This window comes from Sinocyclocheilus rhinocerous, unplaced genomic scaffold (assembly GCF_001515625.1).
Source record: "Sinocyclocheilus rhinocerous isolate Xijiao unplaced genomic scaffold, SAMN03320098_v1.1 scaffold1384, whole genome shotgun sequence".
Lineage (NCBI taxonomy): Eukaryota > Metazoa > Chordata > Actinopteri > Cypriniformes > Cyprinidae > Sinocyclocheilus > Sinocyclocheilus rhinocerous.
In genome coordinates, this window is record NW_015654942.1 from 239,376 (window position 1) to 261,853 (window position 22,478).

A 22,478-nucleotide genomic window follows, 5' to 3' on the forward strand; every position below is an offset into this window, starting at 1 on the left:
TATATAAAATATACATTTTCAGCTTCTCTTTTTAGTAACATAAAATCTGACCATCAGTTGCACAATAATACATCGTCATCAGGCCAGCCTGCTTTCCAGTTTTTCTCAGTTTTTGTCACAATGACAAAAAAATCAGTCAGTGCTGGCTGAAGTTTTTAAACATATGTTACACGTCCTGTTAAATGAGTCCTGCCCGCTCTCACATCACTGCAGGCAGAATTGCATCCACTCTCCCTCAGGTCATAAACTGCGTGTAGCCCTCGGCACCCGTTACTATGACGTCCATCCAAATGCGCATGGCCTCTGGGGACGGTGCCACCATGAAATAAAGTCGATCGTGAGTCTTCACACAAAAGGTTAGCGAAGGATTCGGACTCTGTAAGGACAGGAAAAAAAGACAAAGTGTGTGTTAAAGTGTGAGAAGATGGAGAACAGCAGGGCAGGAAAAAAAGGCATGTCGCTGAAGAGTAAAAAAAGCAAGCATGACGAAATGTACATGAACATGAAGCCGCCTTTGATCTCTTTTGCCTTCTGCTGTAAGAAATTCTCTTTATAAAAAGATGCCTGTCTGTTTAAACTTTCAACTGTGTGCTCACCAAAGTTGGTGCTGTAGTGTGAGTGGTATGGAGCTTGATTTGTTGATGTTGACAATAAACAGGAGGTGTTGAAAAAGCACTCATTACCTTAGTTGCGCTGCGCAGGTGATCGTAATACACCTCTTCTATGGCTTGGAAGTAGATGACACCCTTTAGTTTGGTCTCATGTTTATCTGAGAAGCAAAAACCATGAGGAAAATAAAAATTCTGTTAATAGAATTTTTTCACACAGATCAGCTTTGTTATTCATTAAGAAGAGATTACACTTGCCAGTTCCCATTTGCGGTTTATTTGCATTACACAATACATCTGTTGTCATTTGTTTTGCATTCCAGTAATATCTTTTTTAATATCTTTTATTCATAGATATTAGAATAAAAAAAAAAAAGAACAACTTTTTAAAAGCTTTGCCTCCGGGATTGAACATGCACGTGGTAGAAGTAGCGCACAGAGTGATTCACCTTAAAGCATTGTCTGTCTCAATTTAACACTGTCTGCCACCCACTGCAGCTTCTCTGACAGACTTTGCTTTTCGCTACTTAGCGCAAATTAACACCTCTCTTCAGATTGATTCTATCTGGTAGATGATTTGAAACCACTTTTTTAGGCTTGTCAGCCTCCAGTGAGCCCCCTCGCACCTGTCGACGCTTAAGATTTATTACTTTCCCTTTTGAAATTTTTTTTTGGCTCGCCTCTATTCGTTACACAAATCTGCTTAGTAATGGGGTAAATTGTTTTTGTTTCATGTTTTTGAAGAGTTGTAAGTGCAGTATTGTTACTTAGAACTGAGCCAGGGGTAAATCTACACCCCCATCCCTCACAAACGCTGGGCTAGAGAAAGTATTGCAGTTTATTTCATCATCATCATCACCATCACCATCATCATCATCATCACTACTAACATGGGGAGTGAGGGGGTGAAAAGGCTACACGCATGAGCAAAGCATATGTGTGAGAAAGAGAGAGAACATCTAAAAGAAAGACAGGATGATCGGAAATCGAGCGAAGCCAGATAAAACATTTCACCAGAATATGCCACTTTGTCAATGCCGTTGGATTGTTTTTGTTTGTTTGTTTAACCTTGTTATTTCTTCTCTTTTTCTTTTTTCACCTTACATATTTTGAATGATCCCAAGCAAAAACAGAAAAATTATGTGCTTTCTTTTAGACTTAAATTCAATACACTACCAATTTGTCAAAATAAATTGGTTTTATAATTACATATAGTTTTAAAAAAAAGCTTCACTGAAGTAAAAAGAAATGCATTTCAAATTTAAAAAATGTAAAAAATAAATAAATAAAAAAATTTACTATTTGCTGACAATTTATTTAGGAATAAATACAACAATTATCTTACCTACGTAATAAGAGAAGGTCCTTTTAAGTCGATCAAAGACAAACCAGCGTTTTTTCCAAGATTTGATCTTGCCGCCCATCTTCACAAGATGGCCCTTGCACATTTTCTCTGTAACAATGACATATGCACATGTGTCCACGCAGTGGCCTGAAGACTCCACATGAGAACGCAGGTCAAACTCCTCTTTTCGAATAGGCAGGTAGCGCGTCATTGGCCGAGCCTGAGGAGGGCAGAGCTGGGATTAGCTACTGTCTCAAATATTTCCATAAAACTGACTTGCTCAGGTACACATAATAACAATATATTTCATGGAAATATAACATGATGATTTTGATGTTGTGATCACTACATTTAAGAAGTGTCAGAAAAATGTCAATTCATACAGTAGTGAAAATCACAGGTTGATTTATTTCATTGTTTTGGTTGTCACTTATCGGTGTTTGAAACATTGGTGTCCTACTGCCCTGCCCTTCCTTGCCTCTGTCTTACACCCCTCCTCTTCCTCCCATCTTATCTTCTTTCTGCTGTCTCCCTCTCACCATCTGTCTGCGTGTCTCCTCTCATCCACCTGCTGTGCGGAGCTGCTCTCTGTGCATTCATGCCTCCCGTCTGGCCCAGTCAAGCTGAGCCAGTGACCTCATAAAGACTTTTAAAGAGCAACTCGAAACATTCACTGACCTCAGAGCGGCACCAGCGAAGCTCACTGCTGGGTTCAGAATTGTACGCAGACAGTGAGACTGTCTGTTCGAGTGTGTGTAGGCGCTACTCTACTGTGTGTCTCAAACACTAACATGGTGTTATGTTTTATATACACATTATATTATGCTAAACATTTTAGGTAATGCTTATTCAACTAGTTAGAAATGTAATAAACTAAAGGTGTCCTCTATTTTCTGGATTTCTGCATGTTGTTGATGTCACACTGACTTTGATTTGACAGGAAGTTCTGTAAATACTACTAAATCAAAATCCAAAATTGCTTCACTGCAATTTCTTTTTTAAATTATGCCAACATTTCTTTTCATGAAGCCTTTTAATTATTATTATTTTTATTTTTTACAGTTGCTGGAGAGTTAGACCTAGACACAGTTTTTAAAGATTATATAAAATTAAATAAATTAAAACAATTAAATAATAAAATAATACAATTTAATAATAAACAAAAATATCAAAATCACTAATAAGAGTGTATTCAAGTAATTTCTTAGTTTTAATTATATTTTTGATGTATTATAGAACAACCTTAGTGCCACATCACTGACCCAAATATACATGAATTCATATATACACATGAATGTACATGAACTACTGATCTATAAAGCATTATGATTATAAATATTAATATTTATTAATGACTTATTAATGCAAGCCTTATGTACTGTCCCTTTTATCTCACTGGGAAATGTGAGGATTTTATGTCTGCCTAATAAAAGACTGGGTGACTATCTGAGAGCAGTTCAGACGTACTGACCTGGGAACACTGTTTCTCTCTCAGCTTGACCTCTTCCTCCACAAGTCTCTGTCTGTGTGCAGTCTCATCCTGCAGCCTCCTCTCCACCTCCTCTCGCCGCCTTCTCTCAGCCTCCAGCAGCTGCTTTCGTGCCTGGACTTCCCTCTCCTGACAAAAAAAAAAAGACAGACAGATTAAGACACAGAGGGGCTTCAAATCTACTGCGAGAAGATTTAATAGGCAATAGGGGGAAAAAATACATACAAATACATAAAATACACAGTGCGGTGCGGGGTGACTGGGGATGCATGAAAAAATAATTCAGCAAGAGATTGTCTGAGTGAGTATTACTGTCGGAGAGCTTGTTAAGATCCAGCCTTTCATGTCTATCACTCTTTGTAGGTAAGAAACAATCTTTAATGCAGTAATGCCAAAGGGACCAGGGGCTTCCTTTTTAAATTCATGAAAAATATCTCTTTTATATGAGAGACGGGGAGAGGGATAGATTATATTTCACAGACAATTAAAGATTAATGGTACTCACTCGACTCTCCACCAGTCTGGCTTTCTCCTGCTGGGCCTCCTTCAACATCTTCTCCATCTCCTCCAGCCTCAGTCCTGCCAGCCCATTGCTGCTAAGGGAGAAACAAACGGTTACTGTTGCTGCGGTGCTTCCAGTGGCAGAAGACGACACTGCGGGCCTGAGTGCTCACTCAAGACAGATCACAACAGCCTTCATTCAAATTCTACTGAATATTACAGTCTTATCTTTCCTAAGCCCTAGGCAACCACGTTTTTGCCACAGGTTAAAAAATAAAAAATCATGTGCATCATGCTCCTTCCTGCTGGGTCAGGAGTATGTGATTTTTTTCTATTTCACTTTTAAGTAAGGACCTACATGCTTTTTTGATGGGCCTCCTTTACCAGCTCAAAGGAAAAGGTTGATCGAGGGTGAGCAGGGCTGTAGGAGTTCAAAACTGCTGAAACATCTAACCGAAATGTAAGAATGCATGGACAAAGATTCTCGTCCAGACTATCGATGCTGAAAAGTAGGGCAACATCAAGAGAATGTTTTTTCATGACTTCAACATCTGACGAAACACCTGAAGCCTCCCTGGCTCCAAGGAGCACATACTTTAAAATGACATTCTGTGCTCGTTCTGCCTCAGGACAAGACCAAACTTTGAAGACGAGAAGAATAGCGTGTCTCTTTGTGTCAATGTATGTGTTGTCATGGAAACAACCCAGGAACTATTCTGGGAAAAGGATGAAAAAAAAAACATTTATGGGGAAATTGGGCAGCGTGACCCGTTGTCAGGGGAATGGAGGCAGGACGAAGGGTTCCCTTGACAACTGTGTCTCACCTTTCAGGTGAACAGGCGGAGTTGTTGCCAGTAGATACGCTGGTCTCCACGCTGTCAGAGCTCTCCAAACTCAGAGTGTCATACGTTGACTCTCCAGCTGGGGGTGCTTGGTGGTGCAGAATGGAGTGGTGTACCATGGGAGCACCTGAAGGTGGGAAAGGGGAGTGAGAGCCCTGTGGTGCCCCCCAGTGGCTCTGTTTAGGATCCGTAGGCCTGATTCTGGAATCATCACAAGTATAGAGCCCTAGAAAAATACATCCAGAGAAGATCAATAAAAACACAGAACTGTACAGTATGTCTACAACCACCTTTATGTTATATGGCGCAGCAACTTAAATTATTCAACACACACTGTTTACAAACTAATATGAGTGATGGCTACCTCTGCCTTGTATATCCAATTGTCTCTTGGAGTCTAAGTCTAAATAAGCAGGAGACAGATCTGGGAGACTCTGAAGATAAAAAAAAGAAGAGATAAATAGAAAGTGACACATTTGAAAATATTTCTACAGTTATAATGGAGCAACAGTGGGGGTTTTTGTAGTCAAACCACAGCCTTCATCCGTCTGGCTACGTACATGACACATTGCTCAATCTAATATTTGAAGGATTAAATACACATTACGCGTCAGCTTTGTCTTTGAAGTAAGAAGAATTATTGTTTTAGTCCAACTGAAATCAAACTTTTAAAGTGAATAGAAACCTATTGATCTAAGGGTAAACATAAAAGAGTAATACCTGAAATAAGTAGGAATAGAGTGCAACAGTCAGATTCTGAAGTAAAAATCCCATTCATTTTCTCCATAAGAGAAATTTTCTATCTATCTATCTATCTATCTATCTATCTATCTATCAAGTTCTTTCTCTCATAAAATCTGTTAATTACACAGTCTTGTACCTTTCTGTTTTGTCCAGTTTTCAAATACTTTTTTTTTTTTGCCTCAAATCAAAGTCTATAATGTTGTAATTCACCCCATTGCTAGTTAGATTGGTTCATTACTAATAACTCTTTATAATCAGGGATTTTTTCTAAGGGGGAAAAAAATACTCAATACTCTTGCACTCTATACTTCAGCCATGCAAAAGGGTTCGTTCACAAAAATGAAAATTCTGTCATTAATTATTCACCCTCATGTCGTTCCAAACCCGTAAGACCTTTGTTCATCTTTAGAACACAAATTAAGATATTTTTGACCCCTCCTATTTATATTCCTGTGAATCAGGAAGCCATAGCTGGATAATTTCATGTTCATAATCACCCTGGTATGCTCAAAATTGTAAATATGAATTGGAATATACTTAACAGATATTTTACTCATAAGAATTTCTAGGGGTGCCAATAATTGTGTCCAACGTGTATTTGAGAAAAACACTTATTTCATAATGAGATTTTCCCCCATTTTCAATTGTTTTAGTTCAATGAAAGGTTAGATATTTGTGAATTTTTAAAAATAAAAGATCAAAATGATTAACAATGCAGAATTATTTTCACAGCCTTCTTTGATCATATTTACCAAGGGTGCCAATAATTCTGACCACTAAAATAAAATCTAAAATAAAACAGAAACAGCGAACGAGATGAATGAGATGCAGATTCACTCTCTGCCAGCAGGTGGTGCTTAAAGTGTTTCCTTGGTTTCTGCTGTAAACAAAACAGTGCTGCACTTATGAACTTTAATATGCTTTATACAGAGGCAAGATGAAAAGAAAAAATACCATCTAAACTTTTCTAAAGACAGTAAGTTCCCCTCAGACATACATTCATATAAACTACCCCTAATTGAATCGCGATTTGTTTAGCATCTCAACCGATTTGAATCATCACGTATTTAAATCGATTTTCAACCAGCTCGCGGTTAATCGTTACATCCCTAATAGAGAGCAGTGCAACTGACACGTTCAGGGCCCAGAAAGGTTGTAAGGACATCGTTAAAATAGTCCATGTGACATCAGTGGTTCAACCCTAATTTTATGAAGCTATGAGAATACTTTTTGTGCACAAAGAAAAATAACAACTTTATTAAATGATTTCTTCTCTTCCAGGTCAGTCTGCGCCGCCATTCATGAGGCCATGAGTACCACAACGCATGCATTCTTATGTATAACACGCATGCGCTGTGCCTTGTTTACAAGCAGAGGAAAGCACAAGCATCAGTCGTCGTACTGACCCGGATTCTCGTAGCTTCATAAAATTACGGTTGAACAACTGATGTCACATGAACTATTTAATCGATTTTCTTACTACCTTTCTGGACCTTGAACGTGGTAGTGCCGTTGCTGTCTATTCAGGGTCAGAAAGCTCTTGGATTTCATAAAAAATATCTTAATTTGTGTTCCGAAGCTGAACAAAGGTCTTACGGGTTTGGAACGACATGAGGGTGAGTAATTAATGACAACATTTTTATTTTTGGGTGAACTATCCCTAAAAGTTGTTTTCAAAAATGCAGACCGTATATTGTGGCCTCTTTACAACAGTCAGAGGTTATGGTTTAAACCGTCTTACTTTGGTGGGTGTGTTTCTGCCTGATGTGGGCATACTGAAAGGCGGGGGTGTAAAGGTGCCGTTGGTCTGTCCCAGCTCACTGTCCTGCTTATAGATCTGACAACAAAGCATCTCAGTGTTATTCATCACTTGTATTATATTCGTATTTTCTGTCCAAAATGACAACTATGGCAACTTGCCCCCACAGCAAGGAAGAAGACCACACCAAAGCAACCAAACCCAGCAACAAAGACCGAACCTCAAGCACTTTACATAAAAGTACTGAAATTAATTTGGCAGTTATATCTGGCGAGATTCAAAACGAAAGGTACACTAAGGACAGATAACTTAAGGACAGAAAAAGAATAAGGATGCAAGCAGAAGAGAAGACAGACAAATGAAGAGAGTTTACCTGCATAGGTTTACGTGAGGAGATACACTTAGCTGGCAGAGGGGGAGGACAGGCATGACTGGGCTCCCCAGCTGCCATAATCTCCTGATACCAGCGCTCTGAATCTAGCCTGGGGACTGAGGGCCTACTCCATGCAGGCTGGGTCTGAAGTGCAGTCCAGGTAAAGGGAGGATGGATGGGAAAAAGAGGAAAAATTGATACAGCAAGGAAAGAAGAGATACATGCATTGAAAGTATGGAGTCGTAAATTAAAAGTATGTCTCATAAAACCACAGAACCATTCATTCATCTCTCTCTATTCAACAAGAACAAGCCAGATTGACACAAGCTATGGTAAATAAAACTACAAACACATCAACACCAGGAAATAACACACACCTCAACAGGAAGTGACTGGGAGGAGCCACACTGGGATGTGTGGCTGGAGTGGACAGGGTCAGCGACAATAGCTTGGAATGATTGGACTGAAGATGTGGGGGAGGGGTCAACTTTGGGCATCCCGAACAGCTGGTTTAACTGACTGACTGTCACATACTCCTTTATACAATCAAACCATCACACACAAACACAAAATGTAATGAGGGCACTTTAGGTATACAAAAGCATTAAGCTGGCATAGCAAAGGCAGAGGATATAACAACGACAAAGACAGCTGGAAAGAGAAAGAGACAGGAAGAAATGAAAAATAAGAGTTCCAAGAGAAGACAGCCAGTGAGTTATCCTGACAGCATCATAAAAAGAAAAGCCACAAACTAGGAATAAATGGCATTGGAAAGGGAAACAGGAGGTGGTGAGGCAAAGAAAAAGGTTCTGTCATGGATGAAAAAGTGAGTGGAGGAGTCATACCTCACGAGGTGTGTCTGATGTTACAGTCAGCGGTAGACAAAGAGCGTTAGGGAAGGCAGTCTGGGCGGGGATACATCCGTTCCCATACATCTTATATACATCAGAGAGTCTGAGGTACTCCTGAGCACACACATTCATCCATCCGTACACACATCCACAAAGGATATCAGTTCATATCTCAAATGAAACTTGAACTGCACAAGAAATATTCATGCACCCACTGGAAAAAGCATACTTGTGCCCAACACATTACAAACATGCCACGCATTTCAACATCTCCAATGTACACACATACAGCATGTGTGACACAGAATGTCAATGTCCACCATATCACAGTACTATGATATGTGACCATACCATTCATAAATGGCCTGAAAATAACAGACAATATTCTAGATTGAGGCAAACAACACTCACAATGTGCATATTAAAGTCTCACACAAAATGAAAACTACAAAATGAACATCTCAAATACCCATCAACTCAAACTTCTGCAAGCATTCCAGGTCTTGACACTACACAACACATATTTACACTACCATTCAAAGGTTTAGGGTCAGTATTTATTTATCATAATGACTGATTGATTGAAAGAAAGAAATTAACTTTTATTCAGCAAGGATGCATTAAATTTATCCAAAGTGGCAGTCAAGACATTTACATTACTGCAAAAACGTATATTTTAAATAAATACTGTTCTTTTGAACAACTGTTTGCAACATTGATAAGAAATCTGAGAACCAAATTAGCATATTGGTAATATTTCTGAAAGATAATGTGACACTAAAGATGGGAGAAATACAGCTATTTTGAATTATAATACTATTTCACGATATTACTATTATTGTATAGTGTACCTTTGAACAATAAATGCAGCACCTTGGTGAGCACAAAAGACTTCTTTCAAAAACATTAAAATATTCTTACGGACCCCAAACGTTTGGTAATGTATGGTACTGTAGGTTATAATGTCTATTCACATCAGTAGGGTTGGGAACCAAAAAATTATTCTTATTTAGAGCGAGTTTGATATAAAAAAAAAAGTCATTAAGTTCAACAGATGGTTCTTAAACATGCATGTGGGTGGAATACATTTACTTATTTAATTAATTATTTCACAACACTACTATTTATCTGAAAAAGCACCAAATATAGGACTCTAAGTCATTCATTTTAATGAAGTCAAGCACATTACAAATCAGTGTAGTGACTGACTGGTTTTTTATATGACGTTTTGTCAGTAGTATTCCAACAGATGGTTCTTAAACATGCATGTGGGTGGAATACATTTACTGCAATATTTATTTAATTATTTCACAACACTACTATTTATCTGAAAAAGCACCAAATATAGGACTCTAAGTCATTCATTTTAATGAAGTCAAGCACATTACAAATCAGTGTAGTGACTGACTGGTTTTTTATATGACGTTTTGTCAGTAGTATTCCATAAAAATAAATGAATGAAATTTGTTCAGTACTGTTGTTGTTATTACTGAAACCATCTTATCATTTGATAATGAAATTGCATTTATTTTAGTACTAACAAAATCGTTAGTGGAACCATAATCATTAAATTCTTTACAATTCCCATCTCTACTCATCAGCCACACAGACACATGTTCCTTATGAAGGGTGAAATGACTGAACTGCACAAGCACATAAGTGCAAATGACATAATGGTATTGTTAGTTTGTAAATCCCTCACAGCTGTCCTGGGGTCATGCTTTTACCTCCTGTGGCCTGTTAGAATATATTTGAGGGGTAAATCTTTGACAACAAGATGAGGGGAGCAGATAATTCTGGGTTGGGAGTTCATCTAAAAGGTCAGGTTCACTGATGTAAAGCGCTTCCTGTTTTGAATATAAACACCGAAGTCAGACAGCACCGAACAGACAGTGTTGCACAAACCATGCCAAAGAACATTTTTATACCATTATTTGTCTTATCAAACTTCTTCAGATTCCCTCTACATATTTTATGGCTGATCAAAGAGGCATCGACATGAAGCTTATCGCCGATGGTGATAACCCAGAAAAAACGTGCTCATCCCTGCTAAGCGGGAGATGAGTCTATCCCCACGGACACCACCACCATCAAGATGTACACAACGATACGTTTATTTCAAACCAATGCACTAAATACTGAGAAACAGCACAGATATCTCATGAATTATAATGATTCTATGAGTTTAGATCGCAAGGCTTCTGTATACAGTCTGTTTATCAGCTTAGAGTTACAAAGTAGTTTGTTTGCCAACCAAAAACGGGTCAATTACCCATTGGTGAATTAAAGTCATGGCTGTTGAATGCTCTTACCTCCTTCGAGTTGGCAGGCTTGGAGAAAGTCTTTCCACCGGTCAGGCTCTGGTATCTCTTCTCCAGGGCAGACAGTCTCTCCTTTTCCTTAAAGAGAAAAGTATACTTTGTCATGGCAATGAAGTTGTAAAATTGGATATAACTAGAAAAAATTGAATCTACATGAGCTGAATGACACTATTGACACTATAGCTGCTTTAAAGCTAAAACTGAAGTTGCATCATACGTGGACTAAATAATTGGGAGATTGTCTAGCATACTTCACCAGAGAGAAGTCTGTCATTTCACAGGAAGACTGACATTTTGATTAAACATTACAAAGTCAAAAATAGTAAACACATACATGGTATAATCATTCACAATAAGATCAACAACAATATTTACAAAATATATAGGGTGAATATTAATTTCATGCCAACTTTAATGTTTACAAATTGGACCCATTTACTTCAGTTGTAATTGGCCCACTGCAACCAATATTTTTTACTTTTTAAATAAAAAAATATATGTATATATATTTATTGTGGCTATCAACAATATGCCACAAATTATGTCAATTGAGCTTAAAGGAGTCGTTCACTTCCAGAATGAAAATTTCCTGATAATTTGCTCACTCCCATGTTATCCAAGATGTTTGTGTCTTTCTTTTTTAAGTCGAAAAGAAATGAAGTTTTTTGAGGAAAACCTTCCAGGAATTTTCTCCATATAATGGACAGTGGTGGCCAACAGTTTGAAGGTCTGAACTGCAGCTTCAATGCAGCTCCAAAGGGGTCTACGCGATACCAGCCGAGGAATAAGGGTCTTATCTAATGAAACGTTTGCCCATTTTCCTAAAAAGAAAAAAAAAAAAAAGTATATACTTTTTAACCACAAATGCTCATCTTGCAGTAGCTCTGCAATGCGCATGCGCGTCTTCACACATTGCGTAATCACGTTAGAAAAGCCATGCGTGGTTAGTGCTTTGTCTGGGTTTTTAGGTTAAAAAGGTATCTTAGGGTGAAAAATTCCATCTCATTTTCTCCTCCAATTTCAAAATCGTCCAACATAATTGTTTTACCTTTTTTGTAAAGTGCGTTTGACTTTCTTTGCATGTTTGCTTTGTAAACACTGGGTTGGTACTTCCGCCTACGTCACATGTGCGTGTTTACATAACGAGTGAGGCCAAGCTAGTTCAAGACGAGCATTTGTGGTTAAAAAGTATATACATTTGTATTTTTCTTAGAAAATGACTGATCGTTTCGCTAGATAAGACGCTTATTCCGCAGCTACGATCCTGTAGAGTCCTTTGAAGCTGCACTGAAACTCCAATTTGGACCTTCAACCCATTGGCCACCACTGAAGTCTACTATATGGAGAAAGATCCAGGAATGTTTTCCTCAAAAAAACTTCATTTCTTTTCAACTGAAGAAAGAAAGACATGAACATCTCGGATGACATGGGGGTGAGTAAATTATCAGGAAATTTTCATTCTATTCATTAAATACTTCTTTAAGTATTAAGGTTTTTTTGTTTTTTGGTGTTGAAGACACTTTGCATGAAGAGTAGATAGAAATTAAAAACTGTTCTCAACCTTCTGGAGCATCTGTAGGGCCAGGGTTCTATCTTTGGCCATCCATTCACAATCCTGAGCTGCCTGAAGTCCAAGTTGGTTAGCCTGGATCTCCAGAGCTGCCATTTTCTCCTACATAACCAAGATAAATATTTAAAAGGAGGCCGTGGTTGTATGTCATTCCAGTTTAATACAGGATCAGCCGCTCAGTACTGACTTTTGAGTCCTAGAACTGTCCTGAGAGCAGTGTCATTACCTTCCTTTTGGCCACACTCCGGTGATACTCTGCCTTCTCTTGCAACAGCTGCCTGCTGACTGTCTCCTTCTTCTCTTCTATGCCACTCTCTCGCTCCAACTGGCGGAACTCCAAATCCTCAAAGCGCTTAGTGGCCGACTCCAGTGCCTCCACCTTCTACAGACACACACATGCACAGATGGACAGAGAGACGGAGAGGGAAAGACAGAGGCAGACGAACAGATGGGGGAAACAAACAAGCAGACAGACAAATGTTCCTCAATGACATGCCGAAGAAGATCACTCCGTCTGCCAAACAATGTTTGCTGTATGGAACACACTTTTTTTCAATGCATCTCCTGAAAAAACATTTCATACACATCCTCTGTTTGGTGCTTATTGGTTATAAAGTGCACAAAGATACAAAACAATGAGGCGATTCGCTCAGTTCATTACCATATCAGTGAATTAGTGAGGAGATTTAGTAAAAAAGCACTTAAGCAAGAGTAGAAAGCAAAAGACAGACATACAAATAAATGAATTCCATGCATTTTCATTGTCTAGGAGCAGAGGTGCATCATAATGATCATGGTTGTTCAGTGAGTGTGTAAACCCTTTATTGCCATGAGCATATTGTGGCTCGAGAGGGAGCGCAGACACACAGCCATAGGATATTTGTGCAGTTTGTGTACAGATCCAGATTCTAACAAGCTGTCCAGTTAAGGCTGTTATATCACGTCATGTGTTTTGCCCATTAATTGCTGGTGATACTGGAAGGTGAATAGTTATTTTCATAGTGTATCTTGTAGGGGTGGAACGGTTCGCGGAAGAAAATCGAACCGTACGGTTCTCCACGCACGGTTCGGCACGCGCTAGGACCACGGTTCAACTTAAAGGGGTCATATGATGCTGCTAAAAAGAACATTATTTTGTGTATTTGGTGTAATGAAATGTGTTTATGCGGTTTAAGGTTCAAAAAACACATTATTTTCCACATACTGTACATTATTGTTCATTACAACAACAGCGATGAAAAAAAAAATTTGTGGACAAACCATTCACTCTTGTTCAATGCGACTGCCGTGTGCTGGAATATGAGCATTTATTCCGTCATCACCCGGGTGCTGATAGCGCGCGCGCACAGGTGAGACCTGAACAGCACACGTTGATATCTGTGTTTAAGCTAAACTCGTTTAAGCTTGGCCAGTTTAAACATTTAAGAGCCAGAGGACGCGAGCTCGTGAGCGCAGTGAGAAGATTTGTGCGTGCACTCATCCGAAGCGTGCAAACCAGCGCCTCAGAACACGCGCAAATATTAAGCTCTTGCTTGTAGTTAGATAGATTATTCTTATTTTCTTTATTTTTATTTGACAGTATAGTTTTTGCCTAAACATAACACATACCGAACCATACCGAAACTGTGACTCTAAAACCGTGATACAAACCGAACCGTGAGTAAGTTGAACCGTTCCACCTCTAGTATCTTGTGTACAAATGTGGTTAAGAGTAAATACATCAATCTTCTTTGTTAATCTCTTATTAATTTATTTTTTTGCTATTTGCTTTGCTTTTATTTAGAGGTGGACAATATATTAGTATCATATATGTTTTCGCACAATATTAGAGATTTTTTTTATATATAGATATTGATATTCAATTTTTTCATGTTAATTTCCTTTATATTTGGATTACCCTTGCTAACACAATCATTTAATAATTTAGTACATGTAATTTTAAATATCCATTTCCATACTGTGAATTCATATTTAAATATTAGTTTAAATATATAAATAACCTTTGCATTTAAAACAACTTAAAACTTATTTTTAATTTATTTAGACAAAATAGCAAAGAACTGTAATATCAGCTTGTGGTATGAGCCAGAATTATAATATTGGTGCATTCAGTTTTATTTATTTATTTGACTATCTATTTGAAAGTACAATAGTTTTATGGTGTTCTGGATTATTTTTAAAGGGGTCATATGATGTTGCTAAAAAGAACATTATTTTGTGTATTTGGTGTAATGAAATGCTGGAATAAGCGAACCACCACAAGCATCTCTGTTTAATACACACACAATAATCCAGTAGCAGAGCTCTCATTTATGCTACTGTAAACAATGGAGAAAAAATGACTTAATAGCCAATTTCTTTACAAATTACATCCACATAGAATAATTAAAAAGAGTGAAGTCATTTGCAGTTATGTATTTAATTTAATTACCATCGAAGCTTTAGTATTAAAAATGATGGGCAAAACACACCAAAGCCACTGGAGGACTGTTGTGAGAGACTAACAGCAAAACAGCATTGTTATATATTATTTTGTTTTCTTCCCAAAAAAGAGGAATGAAGCACTGGATGCAAAATTTAAAAATAAAAAAGGCAAATTGAAAATTCGACACTAATTACGTGAACTAATAAAAAAAAAAATCACGAGATCAATCACTAATAGTTATTTGAATCTACTTTTTTCTTTCTTTTCTCCTGCTTCTCTTTGAAGTGAAGTGGTTGTATGCATTCGATAGTCATTGTGACTCTCTCGGGCAGTATCAAAGCACACACTGACCCTGGTCAGCTGTTCCTGTAAGTGCTCCCTCAGTGATTCGGGGCATTTATGAAGCTGGCCCTTCAGCTCACTGTACGAATCCCTCAGCCTGGCCAGGACATCCCGCTCAGCTGAGACTTTTGCTCTCTCCTACAAAAACATTACACACACGTAACATACACACTGGTAAAATACACACGCGGCGAGCCAGTAATGGTGGAGAGGGGTGAAAACAAACAGGAAACTGCTTAGATAAAGACACCATGCTGTGTTAAAACAGAGGTTTAGATATGGGGTTGCCATGGCAATCAGAGCCCATATTGCAGCAGACTAAATCTGAGCAGAATAAATATTTATACAGCACTCAGTTCTACTCAATACATCTATTCATAAATAATGTTGTATTATTACTAAATATCTCCATTTAGCCTCAAGATTGACTGTTTTGTGATATCTGTTGCCTTTATGACATTTGCACACATTTCCACACATTTGTTGATGTGTGAATTTACTTATATATTAAATTTTTTATTATAAATACATTACATTGACTCATGTTTATATTGCTGTCTAGAACAGAGATTTCTGTGCAATTTATTGTGAATGTGCAAGATTTACAATTCATTAGTAAACGGTAAAACTACTTACGCTACAAACCAGCGTGTTTATGATTATGATAATGCATTAAAATTATATAATAACAAATACAAGTTTGTGATATCAAGCAGCATAATGGGCTGTTTTTGTACAGGTAAAATAACCGGAAGAGGATAACACCAGAAGCCTTGCACATTCAAGTTACAAATGGCCACACCCACTCTTTCATTAAAAATAAGGTGAAAATTGTAGATTTTATTCCAAATAAATTGAATTTTATCGAAAGACTGATACAAAAGTGCCCATTCAAACATGCAATGTAGTCAGTGTCATTTAGATTATTGAAGAGTTAGATGTCAGGCTGTTAGAAATTTGCATGGTAGTAAAGACGCAGCCACAAAGTTTTTCAGGAAAAACAAACAAAAAACAGGGAAGCATGCTTCATAGCTTGTGTTTGTTGTCGGTACCTTCTCTTTCTCCCTCGGAGTTGAATTTTCCACTTCATTCAGTTTCAGCTGAAGTTGATTGATGATCTCCAGCTCTGCCTCCACTTGATCAAGCTCCGCCCTCCGTTCCCCCTGCAGTAATGCCCTCTCCATCTCTGCCTGCCAATAAAATTACACATTCAACAGTCTGTTCCCTTCCATATGTTTCAGTTCTGTTTCATGAATAGCGCAGCTCTGCTGATCAGGCAAAATCCTGTATTCACATCGATTTTAATATGCAACACCAAAGATGTTTCTATGCATGGCAGATGGTGATGCACTGATGTAGATGAAGACGACTAGTGACTGAACAGATTTTACAAGTTCTGATGTGAAAATCTACATCTCTCACTCTCATTCACGCAGTTATGATGGAACTGAAGGAAGTTATGTGCACTTTGTAGACACCTCACACAGGCTCACACACACTCAGTCTAACCTCTTGTCTAGACTCCTGTATCTGCTGGTCCAGGTCAGTGACACGAGTCTTCAGCTCGTCCACTCGAGCCATAACCCTGAGCCGCTCTTCCTCCAGATACGCTCTCTCCTGCTGCCCCAGCACTGAAGTATCTTCATGCTGAGAAAGCATTTGTCAATTACAACAAATTGTGTTGCATGTTTGTGTGTTGTGTGTGGCCACTCAGACAATGGTTGCAACAAATAAACTCTACCTGGCATTCTAACAGTGACCTAAATGAATGAATACCATTTTTCTCTAAAGAAAGGGAGAGAGAAAGGCTGAGAAAGTCATGTGTTTACAGACAGAGCAGAAGAAATATGAAAAAGTAGGTGAATTCAAAAGGGACTACCAGCAGACCACAAGAGTTAAATGTATGTTTACTTTTCCACATGCAGTACAACTTCTACAAGTACACCGTTGAGTGTTTTAGCCAAATCTAGCATGTTTCTATACATCATAATGTGTGTGCAAATATGTCTGTGTACTCATTCAAGCAGTTTTGGTGTTGCATATAATGAAGTCCAAAATTCTGAGACCACTGTTTCGCATTTTGATAAACATTTTAATGGTAAATTATATTATTAGTGTTACAATTTGAGTGAAATGTATCATTTAAAACTTGGCATTTTTTTGTATTTCAGATGTAACAAGGAATCTGCAAATATTATAATTCCGTTATAATAATTTGGTTACAACTACTTATGAAAATATATATAATTCATTACAGTATACATTATGAATAGCTTTATAATGCATTATACATAGTGGCATCAAGTAAAGTGTAAGCTAACAGTTTCACAATAATGTGTAAATGTGGTTTTCTTGCATTTTCAGATTTAGATAATTGTAAACTCAAGTTATCAATTTTTTGTTGTACAAACAATGTATTGAGTGACTCCATGATGTTAACATTAATAGTATTATTAAACACCAAAAAATAAATATTATGATAGATTTTACAGACATAAAAAATTAAAATAATATAAAAGATTACAAAAAATTAAAAATCAGCAGTAACGTCTATATCTTGAATCTGCACTTGTTAAACCAATAAACAGTTTACCCAAAAATGAAAATGATGTCATCATTTCCTCATGTTGTTTATTGTATATGAACCGAAACTTTTTTTTAAATATCTTCTGTTATGTTCCACAGAAGAAGGAAAGTCATACAGATTTGGAAAGACATTAATTTAAGAAATTATGACAGAATTTTCATTTTTTTGGTGGACTGTCCCTTTAAACAGTACATTGTTAACTTACAGTAATATTGGTTACTGTAAGTAATAACTTACAGTAAAATTACAGGGGGGGAAGTCGTGGCCTATAATGGTTAGAGAGTCGGACTCGTAACCCAAAGGTTGCGGGTTCGAGTCTCGTACCGGCAGGGGTTGTATGTGGGGAGAGTGAATGTACAGCGCTCTCTTCCACCTTCAATACCACGACTGAGGTGCCCTTGAGCAAGGCTCCGAACCCCCAACTGCTCCCCGGGCGCCGCAGCAAATAAATGGCTGCCCACTGTGTGTGTGTTCACGGTGTGTGTGTTCACTGCTGTGTGTGTGCACTTTGGATGGGTTAAATGCAGAGCACTAATTCCAAGTATGGGTCACCATACTTGGCCACATGTCACTTCACTTTCACTTTCACTTTCATATGTGCAATTTTTAATTAAAGCATGAACTCCACAAGTTCATGTCAAACCTATTAATCATGCTTTCCCACATTTTGAGATGATCCAGAGAGCATCTTGAGCTTCAAAGGAAGCAGGAACATCTGACCATCTTAACAAGGAGCCAAATTATCAATGTCACAAATATACTTATTTGACTAGTGACCTAGAAATGGCGCAGAATCTTAATATTTCTCAATCATTTTGTGTCACAGTGTTTCTTTGTTTAAAAATGATCAAAATCTAAATCATGTGTATTTAAATTAGGTTTTGAAGCTCAATGTGATCTCAGATCTTTGGACCTTACTGTATTTCTCTCTCTGTATGTGTATCAGTCTAATAGTGGGAGTATCTACGATAGTTTGTGTGCAATAGTATGTGTGTGTTGTACCTCCTGGTGCTGGCTCTCAGTGCTGCTACACTCCTCTTTCAGGTTCTCCTCCTCACTCTCTCTCTGTCTGCGAGAGCTCTGGGCCGGCACACTTGCAGGGTAAGGGCCGGGTCGCCGAAAAGAGACCTCCTCCATCCCTGGAAACTGACACGCCCTCCCTGTGTCCACGCCCACCGAAGGGTCACTCTTATTATACTCGGCACACAAATTCAGGATGGTCTCAAGCCTCTGCCTCTCCTATAATCAAACACATACAAAAAAGAAGGTTTCAGCTGTGCATACAGAACAAAAACTCACACAATGGTCTGAAATGATGTAAACACACAGTTAACACTCTCACTCGCTCTTTTAGGAGCTTCATCCGGTATGTTCTAAACTAACTGCAACTTGACACCAACAGAACATATTGAAGATCACTTACGACACTGTGTGAGCCCCCTTTAAAATCCTACTGGATTCATTCAGCACCTAGCATGTTAAACAAGTGAAAATCCTGAACATCTGCTACAGTGACTCGTACAAATTCACAAAAACCTTCCTTCAATCCAGTTACAGACCCCCAAACCTCTGAGCACACTCAAACGACCTCTCACCCGGCTATGATAGTCAGCTGCTGCCATCACTCTACCTACATTTAGTATGCGTGTGTGTGTGTGTACACTATCCACTTACAGGCTGCCAGAGTCCCGGTGTGCTCTCGTAGCTCTAGCTGGACTAACTAGCAGCATTTGGGGCATTGAGGCTCATTATATTTTACATGGACAATACCCAACTCTGCTAGGCTAGATGACACCAGTGGCATTACTAAAATAGCATGGCAGGGGACGGTGCTCTCATAAGAGCACAGCCATCAATTTCAGCTAATCAGATTCGATTTTGATGAAGTAGGGAATTATTTATACAAATATAATTAACAATAAGACAGGCCTGAGACTCTGACCTCTGAAAATCAACAGAGTACGAGACGAATACAGTATTTGTTAACTACAAAAGAATGAATTTAGCGCACTAGGTGTTCAGTGCTGTAAAGTCTTTATCACTGAGCCATTATTTCACCAGACCAGCCAATAAAATGTCTCGAAAAATATGCTTTTCCCTTTTAACGAGGTCTCCCCTGTCAGGAGAGTGCAGACAGAGCACTGGAACAAGTAAACGCTAACTGATGGGTAACGTAGCAACAGCATTCTTCTCCAACAAAAGGGTGTCAGCACAGCTGGTATGCATGCATGCTGAAGATGCCACAACACAGACCAACACAAAGCACAGTGCACTAAACCTCTGTGTGCAGACGCTACTTTATGACACGACTGTCGTCTATTTGGGCACAGCAGCCAAGATGGTGAATTAACTTCATTCTTAGGAGCCTGATTAAAAATGTACTCAAGTGTAAGCTAGAATTTGCTGTGTGGTTTTTTGTGTTAATGAAATAACAGATAAAAAAAGTCTTTCTAACATTTTGTCTTTATTACTCTCTCCGATAAACAAAGTCAAATATGACTTATGTAAAGAGGGAGATTTAAACAGATTCTTAACCTTACCTAGTTAAAAACTATTCATTAATTGAAGTGGAAAACAGTGTGTTTATTGTTAAAACTGATTTTTATATGTTTTAAATCTGGTAAACAAAGAAGAAAAGCAAAAGTTCTTTCATTCAAAATTTGGTGCCATATCGCCCTCATGTGGTTTATAGTATGAAATGCTCTCGTTCTCTAGTAGCTTCCACAAACACACCGACAGGAACAAAAGGCAAATTTACCTCCAAATCTTCAGTGAGCTAGAAGAGACACATCTAGACAAACTTTGAAGACAAAGAGTGTTTCTGTTTGTGTGTGGTACAAAGCAAGTCCTCTACTTGTGCATCGTGACCCAAAAATAATAAATGCAATTAGCCACATCATTTTGCACAGTTAGGGCAGTAAAATGAACTGAGTTTTAAAAGGGAAGAGAAAATACTCCCTAATACTCACTGACATCAAAGTCTATGTGTCCAATTAAACTTTTCAATATTCTAGCACAAATTCACCTGTCACTTGGTAATGTGGCTCATAACATTTTTTTGGCCATATATTTGTTCCATGTGTTAGGCTAGGGGGGGCAAAAATCACACTTTCTGTTATTGTTCATGCCTGTGTAGTTGTATTTGTCCTATTCATCCTGTGAAAAAAAGGTTGTGATGATATTAACACGTACAATTTTTATAAAGAAATTAATCATTTTATTTAGTAAAGACATTAAATTGATCAAAAGTGACAGTAAAAAGATTTGTAATGCTATAAAAGATTGCAGTTTCAAATAAATGATGCTCTTTTGAATGTTCTATTAATCAAAGAATCCTGAAAAAATAGCATAAAATAAGCAGCACAGCTTTTCTTGAGCAGTAGCCTATTCTAGAACAGTATCATAATGATTTCTGAAAGATTGTGAACCTGAAGAATAGAATAATGCAGAAAATTTAGCATTTTAAAATAAATCACAATAGAAAATTGTTATTGTAAATAGTAATAACATTTCACAGTATTACTATTAGTATTAAATGCAGCCTTGGTGAGCATAAGAGACTTTCAAACCCTACATTTTGAATGGTAGTGTATATTTCAATACCTTTGCTCAGTAAACAATTTTGTTTAAGTGCTGGGTTAACACGATGTTAAATGTAATATCTGGTTCCTAAAGGACACCAGTTGAGAACCACTGTTGTTAAGGATACAGCTGTCTAGAAAATGTATGTGTGACTGTGTGTGTGAGAGAGATAAAAGGTAGGCGGAGCACAGAAATACTACAGCAGAACAGAGAAGAAAAGCCAACTGGGCCATGACCTAGCACTGAGTAAACACAGACACTTGAGGGGATTTAAGAGTAAATATGACATTACCCTACAAGCAATGTTATCTCTCGTCAGGATTAAAAGAAAAAATCAGATTCCTAATGCTTTTTCTCTTGTTTGTAATTCACTTCTTGCTTTAGTTTTTTCTTTTTTCTTATCTCTTAAATGCTTTTCTGGGTAAGAACCAGTTGAAATCTCAGCGTATATCACTTCTGCCCCATCTTTAATCCCAAAATGTGTGATCACACACGTCTTAACACTAGCATGCTGCGAGGTCACACCTCTAAAATGTAATTTTTTGAAGCTAGCAATCAATGTCTGTGCATTTTGTGCATGCAGATTAGCACTAAATACAACTCAGCTGTGCTTGAATGTGGCACAAGTCCTTTCAAAAGGTGATACTAACCTGAGAGCAGCTTTAAAAAGAGCATTCAGCTCCTTTTGGACAAAAACTAGCACTACCTTTCAAGTTGCCACACTATTGGACAGAGCTGTGCTGTAACCATGACAACAGTGCCAGACAGACCAGAGACCACAGGACAAAGTTGAACCCAAACAGAGTGAAAAAGTGTTCATAATACACCTAACGTTCCTGCCATTGTCTCGAAACGCTGACCGGAGACTTATTATGGAAAACGACTTCTTATCCATTATTAATTCAGCTCTGTCTCATAGTAAATGTCCTAAAATAGTTTTTCTCGAGGGAATAACAAGAACGTATCTTCTCTGTGGCTGCCGCATATAATTAGGCTTGTGTGAGTATTGTATTTTTAAGAAAGGTTACAGTACTTCATCATAAAAATGCCATTAACGAGTTGGTTAGAGGCACTGAAGATGTATATAATTTCAGGGATAAATAAGGTGGCGAGTAACAAAGATGATGAATGGCAATTCT

At 37.9% G+C, this 22,478-nt stretch overlaps 1 protein-coding gene across 8 annotated transcripts in view; it reads right to left on the minus strand.

The window, feature by feature from the left end:
• Nucleotides 1–6: 6 nt before the first annotated feature.
• The window catches only part of LOC107717873 (pleckstrin homology-like domain family B member 1), a 42,074-nt gene continuing 19,602 nt past the window's right edge, over nt 7–22,478 (minus strand). For 4 of the 8 annotated variants that reach the window (XM_016524759.1, XM_016524758.1, XM_016524755.1 and 1 more), the window contains 19 exons: nt 18,760–18,996; nt 16,680–16,817; nt 16,223–16,360; nt 15,180–15,308; nt 12,630–12,785; nt 12,395–12,505; nt 10,825–10,911; nt 10,240–10,359; nt 8,507–8,626; nt 8,039–8,197; nt 7,662–7,805; nt 7,271–7,366; nt 5,150–5,219; nt 4,768–5,011; nt 3,948–4,038; nt 3,425–3,571; nt 1,954–2,173; nt 684–769; nt 7–376 (listed from right to left, as the gene is read on the minus strand). In XM_016524759.1, coding sequence (XP_016380245.1) covers nt 236–376; nt 684–769; nt 1,954–2,173; nt 3,425–3,571; nt 3,948–4,038; nt 4,768–5,011; nt 5,150–5,219; nt 7,271–7,366; nt 7,662–7,805; nt 8,039–8,197; nt 8,507–8,626; nt 10,240–10,359; nt 10,825–10,911; nt 12,395–12,505; nt 12,630–12,785; nt 15,180–15,308; nt 16,223–16,360; nt 16,680–16,817; nt 18,760–18,996 — 2,634 coding nt within the window. In that variant the 3' untranslated portion in view covers nt 7–235. The remainder of the gene's footprint in view (nt 377–683; nt 770–1,953; nt 2,174–3,424; nt 3,572–3,947; nt 4,039–4,767; nt 5,012–5,149; nt 5,220–7,270; nt 7,367–7,661; nt 7,806–8,038; nt 8,198–8,506; nt 8,627–10,239; nt 10,360–10,824; nt 10,912–12,394; nt 12,506–12,629; nt 12,786–15,179; nt 15,309–16,222; nt 16,361–16,679; nt 16,818–18,759; nt 18,997–22,478) is intronic. The other 4 variants (XM_016524757.1, XM_016524761.1, XM_016524760.1 and 1 more) reach the window with 4 other exon arrangements.